Raw genomic sequence first — 19234 nt, 5'->3', positions numbered from 1 at the left:
GGGGTGGTTGTCTTCAGGCATCGTGGAGACCTTGCGGGACGTTTCTTAAACATGTGACTGTCAGTCCTGTGCTCTTCTGCCCGCCCCTGTCAGATGACCGGGCCCATGCCCTGTATCTGTGACCAAAATCAGCTGCCTGTGCAAAGATCAAATAAGAACATCATGTCACATACTGTACATACACTCACCAGTCCTCCACAATTCAATACTACTCCTATTTGTCTGTGAATGCGTCACACATACTTACATCAGTAAATGGGTTTAAAAATAAAAACTGTTTAATGCTCATATTGATGTTTATTGTGTACTTTCAGAATTTTATAACTCATTTTTGAAGAGAGATTGAAGAGAGAATCTGTCCACTTTTTAATGTTAACGTGCTCACTTTGAGAGTCAGTCTGCTCCTCTCAATCATGAGTGTCCACTCATGGCTTTAATTGCAGGGTTATTGCTTGTTCGTTGTTATCAGTGTTTAGGCAGTCCAGTGTCAGTTTCATATCTCTGTAATATTGTGCTCTACTTCCACATGTTGTACCCTGTCTCTTAGGGCACGATCGACTTTTGGACACTCACTCAATGCATGGTGAAGTAATCTATAGTGTCTCCTTATATTGTCGGAAATATGGTTTACCAGGTCAGAAACAAGGTTAGATCTCCACATTGGGGTCTGTGAATCCTTTCTTTCCTTCATTGACAAGAACAGGCTTTTCTGTCCTTGTGTGCCATACAAGAATCTGCAGAGGAAAAAAAAGGCAAAAATTAGTGTCACTGCTGAATGTCTATGGGCCATAAATGAACATAAGCCCATAAACTTTACTCTTCATGGCATAAAGTGTGCAACATTACATTACATTACATTACATTACATGACATTCATGGCATTTGGCAGACGCTCTTGTCCAGAGTGACGTACAGTTGAAGCAGGAGACAATCCTCCCCTGGAGCAACGCAGGGTTAAGGGCGTGGCTTATTGTGGCTACACCGGGGAGCGAACCGCCGACCTTGCGGGTCCCCGGTCATGCACCTTAGCCTGTTCTGGGGCCGTTCAAATATAGACTAAAGGTTTTTCTACTTGGTAGAGGAGCGTCTCACTTACAAAGCACAGGGTGGAGTCAAGACAACTCCACCTTATGTGACATTATCAGCTGAAGGGTGTGCTGCCAGGCAGGGAGGTGCAGGAGCAGGAAGTCCGCTTCTCGGTTAGAGCCGCTGTCATTGGAGGACCTTGTTCCCACTTCCTGGAGGACCACGGACAGCGTCCGCCCCGTATACAGGCGGGGCAGCGGCTGAGGCTGACACCCAATCGACATAGGCCCAGGTGTCCCTGAGCAAGACAGGTGTCCCTGAGCAAGACACCTAACCTCCAATATGTTCCTGATGAGCTCGTTGGTGCCTTGCATGGCAGCCAATCGCCATTGGTGTGTGTGTGTGTGAATGGGTGAATGAGAAGCATCAATTGTACAGCACCTTGGATAAAGGCGCTATATATATGCCAACCATTTACCATTTACCAATCCAGACAGCTGCTACCTGGTGCCTAAGGTGGTGGACTTCTTAGCCACCCTGCCCGGTACTTGTTGCTTGTTGAAATAATGGAAGAAACAGGAACTACAACTACCAAGACTAGTCTTGTGAGAAATGCAGTATTTGCAGATTATAGATAAGAAAAACAGGATGGATCTCTTGAAAATCTTGAGTGAGAATGGACGCAGCAGGGTCAGTACTGAGTGTAGAGGGTAATAGTGTTTCCAGTGCTTTAGCTTGGTCTTTGATTCCTCCTGCTAGGATTGATAATTGAGAATGGGAAAAGAATAGCAGCAGCATATTGGAAATGCCTTTTGCAACACGTGTCTTTCTTTTCTACACCCTTCTGCAATTTATAAGAACAGAAAAGAAAGAAGTTGTTTCTTTTCAGATGGCCAATGTGAGCCTGGCGGAACTGCTTTTTTATCGACCGTCGTCGCCAAGGCAACGGCTCTTTCGTGGGAGTAGGCAAATATCGGAGTCCAGAACCTGGAGGTCTGCCATGGCGGGGGGGGGGGGGGGGGTCAGGGATGCACTCAATCAGCGTAGTTTAAGAGAAAACGCAAGAGTGGCACTCGATTCTTATTCTCCGGCTTATCGGCATGGGAGCAGCGCCACCATCGTGCTTGTCATCTGGGCTTCTCGCTGGGAGTGGACGATCCCCCCAGCTCTGCCCAGGTGTGGAGGAGGTTAATAGTCACACTCGGCTCCGATGAGCCAGATCACGAGGGGAGGGTCCCGAGCACGGAGACAAGCCCCCCAGCCGGGCTCCCTTCCTCCTGCCACGCCGGCCCCCCAGCCGGGCTCCCTTCCTCCTGCCACGCCGGGCCCCCTGCGGCGTCTGCCCCTCTCCCACCCCACTGATCTGACCGGCCTCATCCTGCTGATCGTCACGGCAACCGCCGTGCCGCTGGTGTTATTTGGAGAGGAGCGCTGCGTCGCCTCAGAAGCTGGATTTACCCATAAAGCCCCTGTCCTGCTCGCTATAGCTTTCAGTCTACAGCTGTATTTATGTCGTGTTCAGTAAGACTTTGTACTTCTGTTTAGTTGTGAATGCATAAAAAATATTTATCATTATATCATACTTAAGCATACGGGATATCTTTATTGCTTTCAGGGTTTCCTCCAGTTCTATCATACATTTCAGTGGCTGCTGAACTTGTGTCGATGTACAAACATAAAGGCAGTAATATTAAAAATAGCGTTCAAATTCATATCCAAACAGTCTTGAAATAAAACTCTAAAGCATCAGAGAGCATTGAGACAGGTGAAGGCGTGACCTTAGTGCAGTTGGCGGCCTTGGGCTCCAGGTCGTTGAGGGTGACCAGTTCTCTCAGCAGGCTGCTCTCCTGGTAGCCGCCCTTGACGCCCCGCAGCTTGAAGTAGGCCTGCGGCTTGAAGAGGATGAGGCGCAGGTTGACGGCGAAGCCCGCCATGTCGATGGCGAAGGGCCGGTGGGGGTCGAACACCGTCTTCCAGCCGTAGACCTTGCCGGCGGCGTTGACCTTGGGCGACTCGTACCGGAGCCCCCCCACGAAGGCCACGGGCCACACCGACACCTTCCGCGTCGAGCGCATCTGGAGAGCGGGAGGGAGCGGGGGCGTGAGCGGGGTGTGTGTGTGTGTGTCAGTGTGTGTGTGTGTGGGCATGTCTGTGTGTGTGTGTGTGTGTACGTGTGTGGGCATGTGTGCGCGTGTGTGTGTGGGTGTGTGTCAGTGTGTGTGTCAGTGTGTGTACGTGTGTGGGCATGTGTGCACGTGTGTGTGTGCGTGTGGGCATGTGTGCATGTGTGTGGGTGTGTGTGTGTGGGTACGTGTGTGCATGTGTGCATGTGTGTGTACGTGTGTGGGCATGTGTGTATGTATGTGTGTGCATGTGTGTACGTGTGCGTGCATGTGTGCTCGTGTGTATGCGTGCGTGCATGCGTGTGTCAGTGTGTGTGCGCATGTGTGGTGTGTGTTAATGCATTATAATATGTAATACGTTTAGAGCCACATGTTTGGACAGGAAGTCATTGAATGACCCATTAACTGTAATTACATTTGCACATCAGATGAGCTGGCACAAATGGAAACTTTTTAACCTTGAGTGGTTGATCACTGCCAGGGTGGTGATGGACAGCTGTCCACTCCTGTTAGATGAGCCCATTGTATCTGTGCCTCCACCAGAGCACAGACGTCACAGACAGCATTCAGCAAGGAAGGGGACTTCGAGAGTCTTTGGCTTGTTTACCCAACTCAGCCTGCAAGGATGGCACGGGACGCCAAGAGAGGTGCGTTTCTTACAGTCTGTGTGACTTCAAGGGCGACTCTCTCCCCTCCGTCCTGTGAGTTTGGACCAGTGACTGCCTGTGCACCTAACAGTCTTAAAGCAGTGAGCTACGGTGCCAGACCACCAGCAAGTGAATAGAACCCCAGTTCCCCAGCCACTCTGGGGGGCTGCTAACACCACCTGGCCTGGTTCTGACTGACAGGTCCCTGCAACTACACAGGACATCAAGACACCCTCCCAAGACATCAAGAATGTGATTAATGTTTGCCGGGAGATGACGATGGAAGTGCCTGTTTGTGTCTGTGATGCTGTGGAACAGTCTAGCTCTCCCCTCACACATAGCAATTACAGATCACTGATATCTGTCTCCTGATTGTTCTTCTTTCAGCTTTTTTACTGTTAACATGCATACAATCCTCCGGAAAACAAGCTACCTTGTTTAGATATCTTGTCTGGCTGCTTAAATTCTTGCCTTTAAACTGATTACTGTCACCTCGACTTCATTAGGCGAGCCGGCAGGTGTGTTCACAGCGAGGGAGGCAGAGTTTCAGCGCTCGGCTTCCTGGCGGCTCGATTAAGACACTCACGTCTCGCATCATTTACTGAGCCCAGAATACCAGGCCTGTAGAGACGGGGCCAAGCTTTCTGATGTCAAAATACGGCAACAAAAAAAAAAAGTACGTCTATAGAGAAAAACAGGACATAAGAGCACATTAAGAAAATATGAGTGTGCGTCAAGTAGGAGGATGGCACTCTGGAATGGCGTGCTGACTCATTGTCAATTAGGAGGTAATTGCACTTGGTGTCACCTGGATTTCAGATATAAATGTCTGCAGGCTTTTCATTTAGACAGGGAATTGAGTCACTTTTTCGCCAATTATTTTCTTACTGAAACGATTCCAATCCTCTCCGTGTTTTTGAATGTTAGTGGTTTAGGGATACCAGGAAAACAGTGCTGCATGCCAGCTGTATGGGCCCGGAATTTCATAGCCATGATGAAAATCAACAAATACTGTGCTGTCACAGCAACCTTAACAATTTGGTGGCTGCTGTTTCACAAACCTAGCTATCATCAGGTATCATGTCCTTCTAATTATTATTATTATTATTATTATTATTATTATTATTATTATTATCATCATGTTTTCAACAAGTAGTGTAATCCAAAAAATAGTCACAGTGTCTTCAAGAAGTGATCCAGAATACAGAAATGAACATTTTGCTGACAGTTGATAACGCCTTTTTGAAGAATCTGTTGATGAGAGTTGTGCATGCATTTCTAAAGGACTGCTTCTCACCAGATCCTGGTACTGTATGTTGTAAATCGATAAGTCCTGTTTAATTAGTATTTCAGTTCAAAATGGTAACATAAGCATTCTTTAAAAAAAAACATGCTGAATTATTAATGGCCCCTGTCTCTGTTCTGTATATATTTTCGCTTTTTCTTTACAGTGAGAGATCCATATTTTCCTTGATTGGGGAGGCTTTTCATTGAAATTGACAGTGCTGCCCTGGAGATGGATAAGAATGGCGTGGGTGTGGTCTGTAATCAACACGCCCCCCTGCTTTCAGTGTTACGAGCCAAATGCATTGTGGGTATGCTCACACAGTGCAAAAGGCTAAAAAATGCATCCCATGTTTATTTATTGAACTTGAAATCCGTGGCACTCGACGTTGGTCATTTCATTTGAATCACAGTGCGTCCTTTAAGAGCGTACGGCAGGTGGCACCAAGCAGGCCAGGTGTGTACCCAGCCACCACCGGATTTGGGATTGATTTCTGCTACCTGACCCAGCCGGGCCGGGCCCCGGCTCACAGTGGAGACGCTTTATGGGACGTTAACCCTGCGCCGGCTCTCTCATCCGTCCCACGCGGAGTTATAGAATCTGCGGAGCGGGACTGATGAAGGGGGATATTTACTGCCCCGTCCTCCGGGGCAGTTCTAGAGTAACTGAGGGACCCTGGACACCGGAGTGAGTCAGGGGCGTTAGTCAGCGCCGAACGCGCAGACTCCTCCGCGCGGTCGGCGCACTGACCCGTACGGAGCGGCGGGTTGTCCCAGGTCACGGGGGATGTGCACGGGGCGGAGAGGGGTACGCTCTGCTGGTGAGCGCGGGAGGAGGCCCGGAGACAGCCCCATCGATACGGAGCTGTGTCCGTGTGTTTTACGAGAGCCCGGCTAATGTTTCTCCTGTGAGGGTCTCCTCTCATGAATCTCGGGCCGGGATGCTGAAGGGCCGCCGGCCCTGACCTTTGATCTTTGACCTTTGATCTTGTAATGTGCTGCATTTAGTTTTGTCCACCGGAGGAAATATCTGGGCCTGCGGGTCATTAAAGAGGTGGATTGCACCTGCCGCGCTAGATATTGACCTGCGTCCACATTCGTAGTGCCTGCTGCTCGGTGTCAGGGCAGGTGCAAGTCTCTGAGCTGTGAGACTAAACGCTTCATGAATGCACATCAAAAACAGAGTAGTATCTGCAATATTTAGCACTGGCACAGCAGTTACAGATCCAGACTTCAAAAGATTGATTAAAACCCAAACTAGAGCAGTGCATAGGGAATGCCATGGCCATCAGCTGTGGTACAGCAAGTGCACTGTTTCAGTTGTAGAGATATCAGTGGAATCTTTTTTTTTTAATTACATATATTACAGGGTCACTGAGGTAACAGTGAGAGGGGGTACTGACCTGAAACAGCTCCAGGCTGTAGGTGTAGGTGACAGTGACAGGGGGTGTACTGACCTCCTGAAACAGCTCCAGGCTGTAGGTGTAGGAGACAGTGACAGGGGGAGTACTGACCTCCTGAAACAGCTCCAGGCTGTAGGTGTAGGTGACAGTGAGAGGGGCGTACTGACCTCCTGAAACAGCTCCAGGTGTAGGTGTAGGAGACAGTGACAGGGGGAGTACTGACCTCCTGAAACAGCTCCAGGCTGTAGGTGTAGGTGACAGTGAGAGGGGGTACTGACCTGAAACAGCTCCAGGTGTAGGTGTAGGTGACAGTGACAGGGGGCGTACTGACCCCTGAAACAGCTCCAGGTGTAGGTGTAAATGACAGTGACAGGGGGGGCGTACTGACCTCCTGAAACAGCTCCAGGCTGTAGGTGTTGTCGTCGTCGGCGAAGTAGACGATGCCCGGCTGGCTGCCGTTGGCGCTGAAGGTCTCCCTCAGCCAGCGCAGGGCCAGGTTCCTCTGCATGGTGCCGCGCGGGATGCGCGGGTCGCGGGCGTCGCCCCGCAGCTTGTAGTTGCGCGGCGTCTCCACGTTGAGGTGCGTGTAGTTCAGGCCCGTCTCGCGCAGCAGGCGTGTCACCGGCGGCGTGCGCCTCTGCGCGTCCTCCACCAGGATCCAGTGCAGGTTGGGCACGTGCAGGAAGGTGTTGGCCAGCCGGGTGAGCTCTGCCCTCTGCACCGCGCGGCTGTAGGTGGGCGTGATCACGTGGATGGTGGGCAGCACGTCGGACCAGGGCGGCGGCCGCGTGTACACGTACTCCGTCCGCACCACCTCCACGATGTCCTTGTCCGAGGAGCAGTACTCCTTGGAGTCGGACCCCTGTGCCGAGTCCCGCCGGCCCTCGGCCCTGTCATCTGCGGCGGAGAGAAAGACGGGAGGACGGTTAGCGGGCCCCTGGGGGGGTGGGGGGGTTGCTCTGTGTGTCTGCGGGCGGAGGAATCTGGGAGGCCAGTACCTGAGAGACGGTGACGACGGATGGCCAGCCTCTCTGGTACGATAAAGATTTCTTTTACTAGGTGTAGACAGGCTGCGGGAGGTAAAAGCAGGAGTACCTGTTAGTGCTTTTCTCCACCGTCCCCGGGCATGAAGTGGCAAAAATAATGAGCGGGCGGTTCAGTCTAACTGCCTCCTTGGTGCTATGCTCCTAAGAAATCCAAAAGCCTATTACTGTAGACAGGTTTCAGTGCCACAGCGTCCCCCTGCCAATTTTGGAGAGCATAGAAAAACCTACCATCCTCCAGAGCGTGTATTTGCTTCTAGCCATTGAGTGTGTGCTACTAGCCCCTGAGTGTGTGCTGCTAGCCATTGAGTGTGTGCTGCTAGCCCCTGAGTGTGTGCTGCTAGCCATTGAGTGTGTGCTACTAGCCCCTGAGTGTGTGCTGCTAGCCATTGAGTGTGTGCTACTAGCCCCTGAGTGTGTGCTGCTAGCCATTGAGTGTGTGCTGCTAGCCCCTGAGTGTGTGCTGCTAGCCATTGAGTGTGTGCTGCTAGCCATTGAGTGTGTGCTACTAGCCCCTGAGTGTGTGCTGCTAGCCCCTGAGTGTGTGCTGCTAGCCATTGAGTGTGTGCTGCTAGCCCCTGAGTGTGTGCTGCTAGCCACTGAGTGTGTGCTGCTAGCCCCTGAGTGTGTGCTGCTAGCCATTCAGTGTGTGCTACTAGCTCCTGAGTGTGTGCTGCTAGCCATTGAGTGCGTGTTGCTTGTTAAGGATCGTGTGCTGCTTCATTCCATGTCCTGAGCTGCAGGCACAAACCTGAGGCAGCACTGCTTAAATGAGTCAAGGGAAATACTGCCATTGGCTCAGGAGGTAAGAGCAGTCGTCTCATTGGCTCAGGAGGTAAGAGCAGTCGTCTCATTGGCTCAGGAGGTAAGCGCTGTCATCTGGCAGTCGGAGGGTTGCCGGTTCAATCCCTGAGCAAGACACCTAACCCCCAGATGCTCCTGACGAGCTGGTCAGTGCCTTGCATGGCAGCCAATCGCCGTTGGTGTGTGTGTGCGTGTGTATGAATGCTGTTAGAATGAACGGCCCACATATGGTGAAATGAGCCATGAGAGAGCATCCTATCCTGCCCTGCCAAGAGGCCAGTCCATTAGACACAGGCCAAAAAATGTGACCGTTCATCAGACTGAAAGCATTCTCTTTCCCCCAGATTGGCTTGCCGATTGCAGTCAGACTTCGTCATTGTGCAATTAAAAGTATTTTTCTTGCGCTAGACTTTAAAAAAACCAACACTCCCCTGCCGTGCACATCAACAAGATCCGTCGGCAGGCAGATGTGTGGCATAAATAAATAAAAAACGACAAGGAAAGACAAACAAAAGCAAACAGACCTCAACCGAATTAGCATGAATAATTTAACTCAATTTGTAGCACCATAACTTTGCTAACAATTTTGACATCTGCTGATAAAATGTGGCCTCCTCTTCGGATGTCATTTAATTTTAATTTTAATTTTGCTCAGCACAAGCACCAACTGGTACACTCAGGGTTAGTATTCCGTGCTACGTCCATTTACCATGTCATATTTTTTCGTTTAGGAGGCTCACGAGCAGCTGTGCCTGTGAATTGGGAAGAGGAACAGGTGGTAAGCATGAAGCAGACAGACCCACCCCAGTGATGCGGTTCGGGTGCCCTGGTCGTTTCCAGCATTGGTCAGGAGGCTTCAGAAATAAGCCTTTTCTCCTTTTGATTATGCTGGACCATTTCACATCATTAACTACTTAAAAAAGATTAGCAGGGTAATTCTCTAAATCCACAGAGTATGTTTTGCTAGTGGTAACATGTTTTTTTTTTTTTTTAAAAAGAAAACCGGCAGATGAAAAAAATCTAATCAATATTGCCACTAGAAGCCCGCAGTGAGGTCACAGGTGTGATTAGCACACTGCCTCAGTCCTGAAGTGCCGGCTACGTAAGCACCAGCGGGGTAGTCTTGTGAGCGGTGCGCTAACTGCTGATGATAGCGGAATGGCCATGCACAGACACATGGATTAGCGTGAGAATGAGATTTTTTCTTTTTTCCCCCAGAAGCTGACTTAAAGTGAGTCAGACTTAAAAAGTGGGCCAATGATCGGCACTTCAGGGGGCGGTCTGTCTCCGTGTTGCGCGTTCCCTGCTGGGGGACGGGGGCGGGGCGTGTGGTCTTTACCCTTTCGGATAGCCAATAAGGGAGCGATGGCGCTCTGGTGCCAGACGGTGATGAGGAGCGTCCAGGGCAACACGATCAACACGATGGCCAGGATGTCTCTCCGTTTCGGCATCTCGGGCGTTGGGTTCGCGCCGCGCGCCGTAAGAACCGCCGGATCCCCACCTCCTGATGATCTGGAACGCAGAGGAAGCAGACCTCAGCCCCTCTGGTGCAGGCGTCAGACTCCGGTCCTGGAGGGCCGCAGTGTCTGCAGTTTTAACTCCAGTCCTGGAGGGGCCGCAGTGTCTGCTGGTTTAACTCCAGTCCTAGAGGGCCGCAGTGTCTGCAGGTTTAACTCCAGTCCTGGAGGGCCGCAGTGTCTGCAGGTTTAACTCCAGTCCTGGAGGGCCGCAGTGTATGCAGGTTTAACTCCAGTCCTGGAGGGCCGCAGTGTCTGCAGGTTTAACTCCAGTCCTGGAGGGCCGCAGTGTATGCAGGTTTAACTCCAGTCCTGGAGGGCCGCAGTGTCTGCAGGTTTAACTCCAGTCCTGGAGGGCCGCAGTGTCTGCAGGTTTAACTCCAGTCCTGGAGGGCCGCAGTGTCTGCAGGTTTAACTCCAGTCCTGGAGGGGGCACAGTGTCTGCAGGTTTAACTCCAGTCCTGGAGGGCCGCAGTGTCTGCAGGTTTAACTCCAGTCCTGGAGGGCCGCAGTGTCTGCGGGTCTAACTCCTGTCCTGGAGAGCCGCAGTGTCTGCGGGTTTAACTCCAGTCCTGGAGGGCCGCAGTGTCTGCTGGTTTAACTCCAGTCCTGGAGGGCCGCAGTGTCTGCAGGTTTAACTCCAGTCCTGGAGGGGGCACAGTGTCTGCTGGTTTAACTCCAGTCCTGGAGAGCCGCAGTGTCTGCAGGTTTAACTCCAGTCCTGGAGGGCCGCAGTGTCTGCAGGTTTAACTCCAGTCCTGGAGGGCCGCAGTGTCTGCAGGTTTAACTCCAGTCCTGGAGGGCCGCAGTGTCTGCAGGTTTAACTCCAGTCCTGGAGGGCCGCAGTGTCTGCAGGTTTAACTCCAGTCCTGGAGGGCCGCAGTGTCTGCAGGTTTTTGGGGTGTTCTGGGCACCTGCGGTTCATTCACGTCATTGATTGGTTAAAGTATCCACACGCCTTGTTCTCAAGGCCTTGTTCTCATGGCAGCTGATTGAAAGGAAACCAGAAAAACCCGCAGACACTGCGGCCCTCCTGGACTGGAGTAGTCTGCCGTAGTCACCCCTGCATCCACCACTTTCAGAATAGATTTGTCCGACAATTTTGCCAGCGGGCACCAAGGTGTTGTTGTGTGAAGCTGAGTAGGACTTGGTGTTTGTTGGGTGTTGTTAATGTTGCCTCCCGGAAAGCTAAGCTTTTTGGAGAGGTGTAAATGGACCTGAAAGGGACACTGTTTCCTCTGGACCAAATAAAATTCCAGCACCCAGCACATCACTGGAGATGACAAAGCCACATTTCGGGTTCCCCAGTATTTCTCCAAAAAATGGGTCATACCTGTATGACAGACAGACAGAAATGAGAAGTAGAGGAGCAGGCTAGCTTGTACCAGGAATTTTAGTGTGGTGTGAATCGATTTACTTTCTTGTTCTCGGATTTTGACCATTTTTATAAGTCATCTTTCATATGAAGCAGCTTGAATGCATAGTGTGAATATATCTGTCTGAATTCCTGCCTCTTCTGTCTCACAAACTAGGTCAGTGACAGTTTCTGACTGTCTTTATGCCTCGTTGGAGAGCAGACTGAGATCCGTGAAGTCTTTGAAGAGTACATTTCTAACTGGGTGTCTGGTCTTTCACTAAATTTAAATTTGATTTGACACTGAGTACTCTAAGATAAGCTTTTCTTTTCCGATGCATTTTTGGTACAGAGCCTCATGAATTGATCAGTGATTGCATGACTGCCAGGATAAACAGCACAACATCTATATTTTTCATGTTTCAAGAGAATCTGAATTTATGAGTGAATTAGAATGTTTTCAAGGAGACACATGAACTGTGATTCATTGTTTTCCTGCTTGGTGATTTCAGTAAAGCATTTACAGTTCCTGTCATCGAACTTACCCAAGGTGATGATGCGTACTCAACTCACCCAATGTTATAACATGCACGGAACTCATCCATGGTTATAACACACACTGAACTCACACAAAGTTATAAAATGCGATGAACTCACCGAAGCTTATAACACTCACTGAACTCACACAAAGTTATAACATGCGATGAACTCACCCAAGCTTATAACACTCACTGAACGCACACAAAGTTATAACAAGCGATGAACTCACCCAAGGTTACAACATGCTCGTGGAAACACCAAGGACGGGCACCTCCTCGGGCCGAACAGCAGGGGGCGTACGCCAGATAATTCACAGGGCTGAACAGCAGGGGGCGTATGCCCAATGATTCACAGGGCCGAACAGAAGGGGGCGTGTGCCTAGTGAGGGCATCCAGAAGGATGTCTCAGTAGGCTGCCACACTCGAAAAAACCCAAATTCCCTCTTCCCGTCAACCTGCAAGACATCAACGAGAAGCCACAGCTCAGGTTCTACAGCAGCCATTGATTCCACAATTCATCTGTGCAATTCCCACTGACCGCACACTCATATGAACACCCTGGCAGCACTGTGGGCGGATGAAACAAGGTGATGAGTTCAAGGTAAAAGAACATAACTCCCACCACCACCCCGATGTTACCAGTCCCAGATCAGTGTGTGGACCGTGGGGGTCACAGCGAAACCTCCCCACAGCCAGTCCTTATTCTGCAGAGGTAGGAATAATCCACGTGGCTTTAAGAGGTTCTTCAGTGGTGCTGAACCGGATGCACAGTTTACACAGAGCACTCTGCTCAGAACACCTTCCCAGACATGTACACCCTTTTTTTTGCATTGTTTTGGTCTTTTAACTTCTTCACAGCATTTCTTTTCATTTATTTCTGTCCCCTCCCCTCTAAAATATGCGGACAACAAGAGATGAGTGTGGTACATATGGTAGAACCGTCTGTTCTAAATGGAGATTCATGGCTCTATGACACACTGAAATGCAGGAGAGTGCACGGTGCACGTGATGACGTACAACGCCGGGCCCAGCCAGCTACTCGCTGCTTTACAGCGCTGGCCCACGGAGGAGGCTATGATACGGTATATTTTTAGCCTCGTCTTTGAGAGGGGATCAAACGAGCCATGAAAGAAGCTATTGCCGAGGCTCTAAAAGCAGCAGCGGTGTATTGTCTTGTTGTTGGAGGGAAACTATAAAAAGACCGCTTTTTATTTCGCTGTTCACAGAAGATTGTGTTTTGCATCTGTGAATCATGCAAGACTTCTGACAGCTTCTCGCCGCTGGTTCTGCTTTTCTGATTTCCAGACACAATCGCGGGGTTTTTGCGTTTAACGCAGGTGTGCTAGCCTTTGCAGCCTAAAATCCATCATGATTTTATCTTCTCTGGATCTGAGATCCACACCCAAATGAAGAAGGAAGGGTTTCCTGTCTCGCATGCCCTTTCATCAATCAGTCTCAGAGTACTATACTTTCAATTTTTAAAGATCAAAATCAAGAAAACAGCTAATAATTTATTAAGCCTCGCGTGTGGCGTGCTGTGACTATATAATTTTATTCCTGATCTGGTTTTTGTTTTCAAAGGGCATTATGAAGCAGCTACAGGCCGGCGGCCCCCCCGGCTCTTGACCCCATGTGATGAATTGTTGATTAAAAGGATAAACCCTGAAACGGGGCCGTCGCTGAGATTAAAGGGCCGGTAGCCTAATTATCGCACCAGGCCGAGCTTCGCTGAGCCCGTTATCTAATGGGCGTAATTAGAGGGCTGATGGGAGCCGTGCTGGAGATAGCTCTGGCGATCGCCTCGTCAAACTCAAAGGCTTCGATGCTTATCTAGAGCATTGATTTAGAGGAGCTCTAGAAAGGGACAGCAGAAAGGTTAAAGGAAGTGAGACGCATCAAAGTGTTTCTCTTTATTGACACCCCTCCGTCAGCCCCCCCGCGCCTCCCCCCACCTCCCCCATAGATCAACATCCTGGCTTTATTATGGTGTTAGAAGAACTTGTGAATAAAAGGTGACCTCATATTCCCGGGACGTTTTACCCTTTACATTTTTTGCAAGCCTCGTGACTGTGTTTGATAGCAGAGGTCAAACCGGCCGTGAAAGGAACACCTGCTATCGGTTGAGGGCGGAGGCGTGAAGTGGAGATTAGACCTTGCAAGAGGACACCGTGTACATGAACTACACAACGCGGAGCCCCGCTTCTGTCTCTTCTGCTCCCTCCTCCCCACCTAAGGCATGATTAACCACTCCAAAAACAAACCTACGGCAGTAACCTTCAGCTACCAATCACTGGAAAAAAATGGGGAATATGAATGATGAGCCCTGATTGGCTACTCACTGCCTGCAAAGGCAGAAGCTGTTAAGTCATGTGGCACATGACTTTTGAAGACACAAATTGGCATATTTTTGGCTTTGATTTTGCCAATCCAGAGCAGCTTCTCATCCTTTCAACATCAAATTAAAATTGGCTTAATTATCTAATTTCAGGGAGAAGGCACGGGCTGGGGGCTGGGGGGCGGGGGGGTTGCTCTCGAGAACGAGTCTTTATTCATGAACACCTGGTGGAGGCGAGAGCTTTAGTGTCCTTATCAGTGCCAGGTTATTACACATCACAAAGGAGGAGGAAGTGGGTGAGAGGAACAGAGCCGTAAAAAAAAAAGAAAAGCACTTGGTTAGTCACTCATCTCCTGCTCAAATAAGGTCTCCGATATCCGTGCGTTTCACTTCCCTCGCCATTTTCTCCCCCTCCCTCTGTCAGAGTGACAGCTGCCCCCACCTGGCCTCAGGTGTGTTGCCATGGAGACCCAGCCCCCACCACTCCCAGGCATCCCTGTCCCACAATGCACCAGATTTAAAAGACATGCTAGTCTTTTTCAGTTTGACATCTCTTTCTGCATGTCAGAATGTCTGATTGTATAGGCCTGTGGAGTTAGTGCAGTGTTGTGTAGCGTAAGTGCAGACAAAGCGAGAACTCTCCTTTACATTACATTACATCATTACATCAATGGCATTTTGGCAGATGCTCTTACCCAGAGCAACGTACAGTTGGACTAAGCAGGAGACAATCCTCCCCTGGAGCAATGCAGGGTTAAGGGCCCAATGGCTGTGCGGATCGTATTGTGGCTACACCGGGGATCAAACCCGTCTGAACTGGTCGAGCAACCCGGCAAACTGAACCAGCAGGGATGGAAGCTCTCTCAATTCCCCTTCCACGTCCCTGACTGTCGAACCGTCCTCCTGGTTCATTTACTTTTTCAAGGAAAATGGACCTTCCACTCACCTTTTGCTTTATTCAGACACATACAGTAGACAACAGAGAGGATAACAGACAGAGAATCACAGCCTAGAAGTGCCATGGCAGGGCATGGAACCCCAGAGGGTGCGATAAGACGGTGGGTGCTTGTAGGGTCGGTGGTTCGATCCCCGGTGTAGCCACTATAAGATCCGCACAGCCGTTGGGCCCTTGAGCAAGGCCCTTAACCCTGCGTTGCTCCAGGGGAGGAGTGTCTCCTGCTTAGTCTAAACAACTGTAAGTTGCTTTGGATAAAAGCCTCAGCCAAATGACATGTAATGTAATTGACTTGTATACAGGTTGAGAGGCAGCCACCGTACAGGCTGAGCTGCACATCTAATGCCACATCGTGTAGTTTTATATTTTTGGTCCTGGTAAGAGGAGCCCAGATGGTGACAAGGCTGGGGACATCTGAGAGAAAGGAGCTGTGATTGGTCATTATTGATCTCCTGTCACCTCCTCCCCCCAGAACAACTTCACCCAGGGCATCAGGAAAAGTGAATAACGTATTGATCCCCGCGCGTTAATTTGCCTTTGAAATAACTAGGCGATGTTGCCTCAGGAATGTGTAAGTGCTCATTTGGAGAATTTTCATCTGACTGCACTTTACCCTTCCCGGGGACGTCTCGGCAAAGGCAAAAATAACTAAATTGACTGAAGACACTGACATTCAAGCAGAAAGTGAAAGAACACAGGATGCTGTCAAGTCAAGTCGGGTAGAGAATTCACGCAAGCGCTCGTGTAAATAACTGCAATCTCAGCAGCGGCGAGAATCGTGGCCGTGAAATTAAGTGCGTGGGAACGATTTTTTAGGCACGTGACGTTCTATCCGCTCTGTCAGAGAAAACAAACATTTGGAGTACGGGTCCGGGTGAAGATGGGAGCTCTGTTGCTGTCGGAATAGTCCTGATTCCGCTGACTACAAACCCTCTCCTCTCCTCCTGCAGTTTGCGTCTTTATATTTATAGATCAAGACAGAAGCGGAGAACGGTGGGAATTGATTCATGAGGGTCTTCCCAATGTAGCGCAAACCCAAAGCACATTTTGTCAGGGAGTCTCAGAAAAAAGCATATCACTCACAGTGGGCAGGGTTTGTTTAAAGTATCAACGGGCCTGGTGCTCCTCCACAATACCAGCAAATAATAGGCAGATGGTTGCCTGGTCTCATGGCCATATTTCCCTTTGACAACATCAGACTTCTTAAAGGCCTAAGCCCATCTGGAGCAGATTGTATGTGGCCCCCCTACTGTCTTTTTATGGCTATTCAGGCTCACCTGGATCGGCATGAAGATGGGCAGAGTGGCCTACAGGCAGCTATCCGCTCTGAATGCGAGCCCCCTCCCCCCCCACACCCGGTGTTTGAAATGGTTCATCAGGTGCCGAGATCAGGGCTGGCACAGACGGGCTGGCGTGCCCATCAATCACCCACAAACTCTTCTCCACAAACGGCTGGCTAAACTATCCTCCTGAAAAAAAAGCCCTTGGCCTTCTAAATCAGAGAGGAAACGGGGGAGAAAAGTGCTCTCCGAAGGTGAGATGGGTGGGACAGATTAAGTTATTAAAGAGCATTTTTTTCTGGACAGTATGCCAGCCCTGGATTAAACTAATGGCTGGATGAGGACTCAGCACAGTGGCTGGGGTGACTGGATGAATGAATGATTGAACAGCAGGAGAGGCAGTTGGTGCTGAATGAAAGGACAACATCAGCTCTTGGGTTCCTCAGGATTTGTACCAACACGCCATGCAGGGAGTTTTTTTGCCACCATCACCTAACGTTTGACTAGCAGGTCAGGTCATCGTCAGAGTATACCGTGAATTGTACTATATACTGTAATATGCACTATATAAAACAAAATCTGCCAAATTGACTAATTAAGAACACATGCCAAATTGCTCCAATTCACACGCGTCTCATTTAATGAATTATGAAAACTGAAGTAAAACCAAATGCAAGCGTTATATTTTCACCATGGTTATGGCAGTTTACTGCCGTCCAACGCTGATACTCCCCCATCAGGATTTCACACCTGGCCCGGGCTGCTTGGATGAGCTTTATTTTTCTGAATAGTGTGGCTTTGGCTTCGGTAGGTAGCAGCTGTTGCTGATAACTCAGCAGAGCCTTCTAAGAATAGAGGATATTTCTAGCCCACATGTATACATGCTCTAACATAATAATAATAATAATAATAATAATAATAACATTTTTGCGACACACAGCCTGTCAGATTATGCCCCATCACTGACGGACCACATTTGTCAGGTTAGAAGCAGGAGTTTCTGAAAGACAATCTGCTGCTGTGACCTGTACCACAACAGAAGGCACAGACGTGTGTCTCTCTTTAGAAGCAGGGGCACGTTGCCATGTATATGTGCAGATGACTTCTTCATTTTCAACAGGCTTTGTCCTCAACAGGTTAAGTCACGTACAGTCCATACCACGAGCGCCAAGCCCAGTGAATTTCAATTATATGCAACTAAATACATTATATTACATTACATTATATTCTATTAATGCCATTTGGCAGACGCTCTTATCCAGAGCGACGTACAGTTGATTAGACTAAGCAGGAGACAGTCCTCCCCTGGAGCAATGCAGGGTTAAGGGCCTTGCTCAAGGGCCCAACGGCAGTCCACTACGCTACAGGCCGCCCATATACATCCATCCATCCATTATCTGAACCCGCTTATCCTGATCAGGGTCGCAGGGGGGGTGGAGCCTATCCCAGCATACATTGGGCGAAAGGCAGGAATACACCCTGGACAGGTCGCCAGTCTATCACAGGGCACACACACCATTCACTCACACACTCATACCTACAGACAATTTAGACTCTCCAATCAGCCTAATGTGCATGTCTTTGGACTGTGGGAGGAAACCAGAGTACCCGGAGGAAACCCACGCAGACACGGGGAGAACATGCAAACTCCGCACAGAGAGGCCCCGGCCGACGGGGATTCGAACCCAGGACCTCCTTGCTGTGAGGCGGCAGTGCTACCCACTGCACCATCCGTGCCGCCCGCCCATATACATGAAATACCAAATATATATCAAGACCATAGCCTTATCAGTGTAGTACCCCCCCCCCCCCCGCCCCCAATAAAGCAGAAACAAAACCAAAGATAGACACGTTTCTCATAAATCTGCACAAGCTCAGATGGTATTAGCCGTGGCCGGGACGACAGTCAGAGCTGATGGTTTGCACCTTCCTCTGACAAAGAGCTGGTACCAGGGGATCCGAGCCGATGAAATACACAGGCTCCACTGAGCAGACACGGAGTTCTCTCCGGAATGCTGATCCTCATTTTATGAATATGTGCCGGGAAAGAAAAGAGCGGCAATTATAAATTATAATTAGCTTCATGAGATCAGCGGGTGATACGTATCCAAAATTAATTGATTCATTTGCTTTGATGTTGTGTAAATACAGGGTGACAAAATGGAAGAACACTTTCTGCTCTTGGAGTTATTCAGTGAGAGAGAGAAGGTGTTCATGTCAGTGGATATCATTAGTAATACCTTTGGGCTTTTTTTATTAACCTGAGCCAGTGGAGCTGCCTGCCTGCCTGCCCCTCCCGCTGCCGTCTCTACAGGTCTGACTCAAAACAATCCCAGTTTCAGTTTGATCATGCACTGAGGTGTAAACAAAGAATCGCAGAGTACCCAGAATCCAACGCCAGGGCTTTTTAAGGTCATCCTTCGTACGTCATCTAGCTTGTTTCAGCCAGTGGAAATGGACGCTACAAATATGGTTACGGTATATGACCGGGACCCGCAAGGTTGGCGGTTAGATCCCCGGTGTAGCCACAATAAGATCCGCACAGCCGTTGGGCCCTTGAGCAAGGCCCTTAGCACTGCATTGCTCCAGGGGAGGATTGTCCCCTGCTTAGTCTAATCAACTGTACGTCGCTCTGGATAAGAGCGTTTGCCAAATGCCATTAATGTAATGTAATGGGGGAGCAGCAGCATGGGAGGGAGGGAGACAAAGCCGGAGGAGAAAGGAGGAGAAAGGAGGAGAAAAGGAGAGAAATTGGTCACAAGGAAACGAGGAACAGAGAAGGTTCTTCAGCTTGCGCGTTGTTAAGGAGCTCCACGCTGCGGCTGAACTTTAAGAGCTGTCACAGAGTGGTGAGATGTGACGGCGGTTAAGCCCGGTGGAGAACTCCCCCCACGTGGACCTGGAGCTCCCGCTGGTCCCCCGGG

General features: G+C 49.8%; 1 protein-coding gene across 1 annotated transcript in view; it reads right to left on the bottom strand.

Moving 5' to 3' along the window:
- Nucleotides 1-19234, bottom strand: part of LOC133108403 (galactosylgalactosylxylosylprotein 3-beta-glucuronosyltransferase 1-like) — a 36434-nt gene continuing 17200 nt past the window's right edge. Inside the window, exons 2-8 of the mRNA XM_061217911.1 lie at nt 11971-12195; nt 9670-9842; nt 7482-7553; nt 6872-7380; nt 2805-3101; nt 632-734; nt 1-136 (exon numbers count right to left, since the gene is read on the bottom strand). Coding sequence (XP_061073895.1) covers nt 648-734; nt 2805-3101; nt 6872-7380; nt 7482-7553; nt 9670-9781 — 1077 coding nt within the window. The 5' untranslated portion in view covers nt 9782-9842; nt 11971-12195 and the 3' untranslated portion in view covers nt 1-136; nt 632-647. The remainder of the gene's footprint in view (nt 137-631; nt 735-2804; nt 3102-6871; nt 7381-7481; nt 7554-9669; nt 9843-11970; nt 12196-19234) is intronic.

Source organism: Conger conger, chromosome 13, assembly GCF_963514075.1.
Source record: "Conger conger chromosome 13, fConCon1.1, whole genome shotgun sequence".
Lineage (NCBI taxonomy): Eukaryota > Metazoa > Chordata > Actinopteri > Anguilliformes > Congridae > Conger > Conger conger.
Note: the sequence above shows the minus strand (reverse complement) of the source record. Positions and strands in the feature narration are given on the sequence as shown.